Source organism: Aptenodytes forsteri, unplaced genomic scaffold, assembly GCF_000699145.1.
Source record: "Aptenodytes forsteri isolate BGI_AS27 unplaced genomic scaffold, ASM69914v1 Scaffold216, whole genome shotgun sequence".
NCBI classification, from domain to species: domain Eukaryota; kingdom Metazoa; phylum Chordata; class Aves; order Sphenisciformes; family Spheniscidae; genus Aptenodytes; species Aptenodytes forsteri.
The window spans coordinates 1952966-1956600 of NW_008796114.1; the positions used below are offsets into that span (position 1 = coordinate 1952966).

Genomic DNA, 3635 nt, shown 5'->3' on the forward strand with positions numbered 1-3635 from the left:
CGACCTGGGGGACGTGACCTTCTCCCGCCGGGCTGAGGAGTAACCAGATCCCCAGGGCCCTCAGTAAATTTAGCGCTTGACCTTTCTGATGCAGGGGTTGCTCTTAATCTTTAACCGAGGTGCCTCGGCCTTTGGACGCGGCTGCTGGGCTCCCTCCTGCCCCACCAGGCAGGGAGCAGTGGATGCTCTCAAGGGAAGGCAGCAGGCTGTGCCCAGCCCAGCAGGTTCCCTGTTGCTCCTCCTCATCTATGTCTGGGCCCTCAGTAAATTTAGCGCTTGACCTTTCTGATGCAGGGGTTGCTCTTAATCTTTAACCGAGGTGCCTCGGCCTTTGGACGCGGCTGCTGGGCTCCCTCCTGCCCCACCAGGCAGGGAGCAGTGGATGCTCTCAAGGGAAGGCAGCAGGCTGTGCCCAGCCCAGCAGGTTCCCTGTTGCTCCTCCTCATCTATGTCTGTCTCTCCTCAGATTTGGCCGCATCGGCCGCCTGGTCACCCGGGCTGCCATCCTCTCTGGCAAAGTCCAAGTGGTGGCCATCAACGATCCCTTCATTGATCTGAACTACATGGTGAGTTGCCTTGCAGTGCCCCCTTCGGGCCTTTCTGGGTAGGTCTCCTCTGGCTCTGTTCTAGCAGCTTCCCAGGAAAACCAGGTGTGGGGTAGAGGCACCGGGCTGGGAGGTTGGGCAGAGCCAAGTACAGCGCAGCAGTTGGACAAGGTCACTGAGGAGATGGGGAGCTGAGACTGTGGTGTAGGCAGAGCAAGGGTTGGGGAGATGGCAGCTGGGGTGCCTGACTTTCCCTCATCTCTCCTTGCTAGGTTTACATGTTCAAATATGACTCTACTCATGGTCACTTCCGGGGCACTGTCAAGGCTGAGAATGGGAAACTCGTGATTAATGGGAATCCTATCACCATTTTCCAGGAGTAAGTATCTCTCCCTCACCCCTCTGGAGGATGAAAGCAGGTGTCTTGCGCAGCAGCTCTTACAGTTCTGTCCTTCCTCAGGCGTGACCCCAGCAACATCAAGTGGGGAGATGCTGGTGCTGAATATGTTGTGGAGTCCACCGGTGTCTTCACCACCATGGATAAGGCCGGGGTGAGTATGCCACAGTGGCATACGGGAGAAGGGATACTGCTGCTCCTGCCTGTGGGGTGCATCACCGTGTACAGAGTTGCTCAAGATGGGGAAGAGATGGGGCTGGGAGGAAGAAAAGGTTGTCTGAAGAAGTGAGCTGTTGGAGGGATTCTGGGTTATCTAACCTCCTTCTCTCTTTTTCCAGGCTCACCTGAAGGGTGGCGCTAAGCGTGTTATCATCTCTGCCCCCTCAGCTGATGCTCCCATGTTTGTGATGGGTGTCAACCATGACAAGTATGACAAGTCTCTGAAAATCGTCAGGTAAGGAGAGAGGAAGATGCTATCTGGCCTGGAGCTCTCACCAGCTGCATGGGGTCTCATCTCATGTCTGTAGATGTGTTGCCTCTGGCTGATGAGCCTTCCTCTCTTTTCTCCAGCAATGCCTCTTGCACTACTAACTGCCTGGCGCCCTTGGCCAAGGTCATCCATGACAACTTTGGCATCGTGGAGGGTCTTATGGTAGGTCTGGAGCTTGCTGCTCAGGAGGGTGCCCCATCCCCAGGTCCCCTTATGTGAGAGGAAAAGCATCTGTACTCCCTGTGTCCCCTGGGATGGGGAGGAGGTGCCTGGGATACTCTCCAGAAAAAGTATCGGCTGTGTTCTTACTGCTGTGCTGTCATCCCCCAGACCACTGTCCATGCCATCACAGCCACGCAGAAGACAGTGGATGGGCCCTCTGGGAAGCTGTGGAGGGATGGCAGAGGTGCTGCCCAGAACATCATCCCAGCATCTACTGGGGCTGCTAAGGCTGTGGGAAAAGTCATCCCTGAGCTCAATGGGTGAGTGCTGTCCCTCCTTGGGTGTCAGGAGGTGGCAGCTGGTGTCTGGCCGGCTCTGACCTGTCTTTAGCAGAATGGAGGGCTGGCAGAGGGGTGCCAGGTGCTGTTCCCTGCTGACTCATGTCTCTCACAGGAAACTTACTGGAATGGCTTTCCGTGTGCCAACCCCCAATGTCTCTGTTGTGGACCTGACCTGCCGTCTGGAAAAACCAGTAAGTGTTGTGGGCAAGGCCCTAACAATGTCCAGACCTGCCCCTGCTTCCTGTAAACTTCTTTTACCTGGAATTGCCCTCTGCATTCATCTCTTTCCTACGAAGATTTGATCTTGGTGAAAATAAAACCTGCCATGCATTACTGCTGCTATGGTGCTCCCATGTGTCTCTCTCCCCTCCCACCCCGGCAGACATTTTGTGAGTTGGCATCTGACCATCTTAAATGTGTCTCTCTTCTCAGGCCAAGTATGATGACATTAAGAGGGTAGTGAAGGCTGCTGCTGATGGGCCCCTGAAGGGCATCCTGGCGTATACAGAGGACCAGGTAAGTAACTCCTAATCTCTTAGCCTGTGGTTATTGGTGCTTGAGTCATTTTTCTGATGGGAGAAGCCTTGCTGGGATCCTGATTTGAGCACTTCTGGTTCAGCCTGTGGGTAACTGTATGTGTTAAAATTCCCTCTCTGTTCCAGGTTGTCTCCTGTGACTTCAATGGTGACAGCCATTCCTCCACCTTTGATGCGGGTGCTGGCATTGCACTGAACGACCATTTCGTCAAGCTGGTTTCCTGGTAGGCACAGCCTGGGGAGTGGTGGGGGAGACTGTGGGGTAGGGGCTGGCAGACAAGTTAGACTTCTGTCCTGTTCATCACTGCCAGGTTGGCAATGCAGGGTTATACGTAGACCCCTGCTGAGTTGGGTGGCTCCAACATATTAAAACAATGTCTCTCTGGAGCGAGATTGCTTCTTACCTGAAATGACTATAGCCTTCTCCTTCCCTTATTTGGAGAGTATATGGGATGCTTCCTACTTTCTTTACTGGAAGTGGATGGGAAGCTGCCTGGTTCAGTTGTGTGGGATGGGGCAGAGGAGCAGGAATAATAGAGGAAGGGGATGCAAGAAACGGGTCAATCCTGACAGCACTTCTGTTTCTGTCCCCAGGTATGATAACGAGTATGGATACAGCAACCGTGTTGTGGACTTGATGGTCCACATGGCATCCAAGGAGTGAGCCGAGCACACAGAGCCCCCCCTGCTGTCTAGGGAAGCAGGATTCTCCTTTGTTGGAGCCCCTGCCCTTCTTCACCACCGCTTAGCTCTGCATCCTGCAGTGAGAGGCCAGTTCTGTTCCCTTGTCTCCCCCACTCCTCCAACTTCTCCCCGAGCCTGGGGGAGGTGGAGAGGCTGATAGAAACTGATCTGTTTGTGTACCACCTTACATCAATAAAAGTGATCACCATCTGAAATGCCTTGTTCAGTGGGAAATGGGAGAAAGTGGGGGGTAACGAGCAATGAGCAATGCTGCTTTAAGATGGGCCCTGCCAGCCTAGTGAGAGGCCAGTTCTGTTCCCTTGTCTCCCCCACTCCTCCAACTTCTCCCCGAGCCTGGGGGAGGTGGAGAGGCTGATAGAAACTGATCTGTTTGTGTACCACCTTACATCAATAAAAGTGATCACCATCTGAAATGCCTTGTCTGTCTGTCAGTGGGAAATGGGAGAAAGTGGGGGGTAA

General features: G+C 53.9%; 1 protein-coding gene across 1 annotated transcript; it reads left to right on the forward strand.

Annotated features, from left to right (window-relative positions):
- Positions 1 to 314: 314 nt before the first annotated feature.
- GAPDH (glyceraldehyde-3-phosphate dehydrogenase) lies at positions 315 to 3370 on the forward strand (the record flags this gene model as incomplete). Its single annotated transcript, XM_019474098.1, has 10 exons — positions 315 to 566; positions 818 to 924; positions 1006 to 1096; positions 1281 to 1396; positions 1513 to 1594; positions 1763 to 1914; positions 2048 to 2126; positions 2368 to 2451; positions 2598 to 2695; positions 3066 to 3370. Coding segments are annotated over 10 exons (1131 nt in total), but the record flags the coding sequence as incomplete, so codon positions are not given.
- Positions 3371 to 3635: the final 265 nt, after the last annotated feature.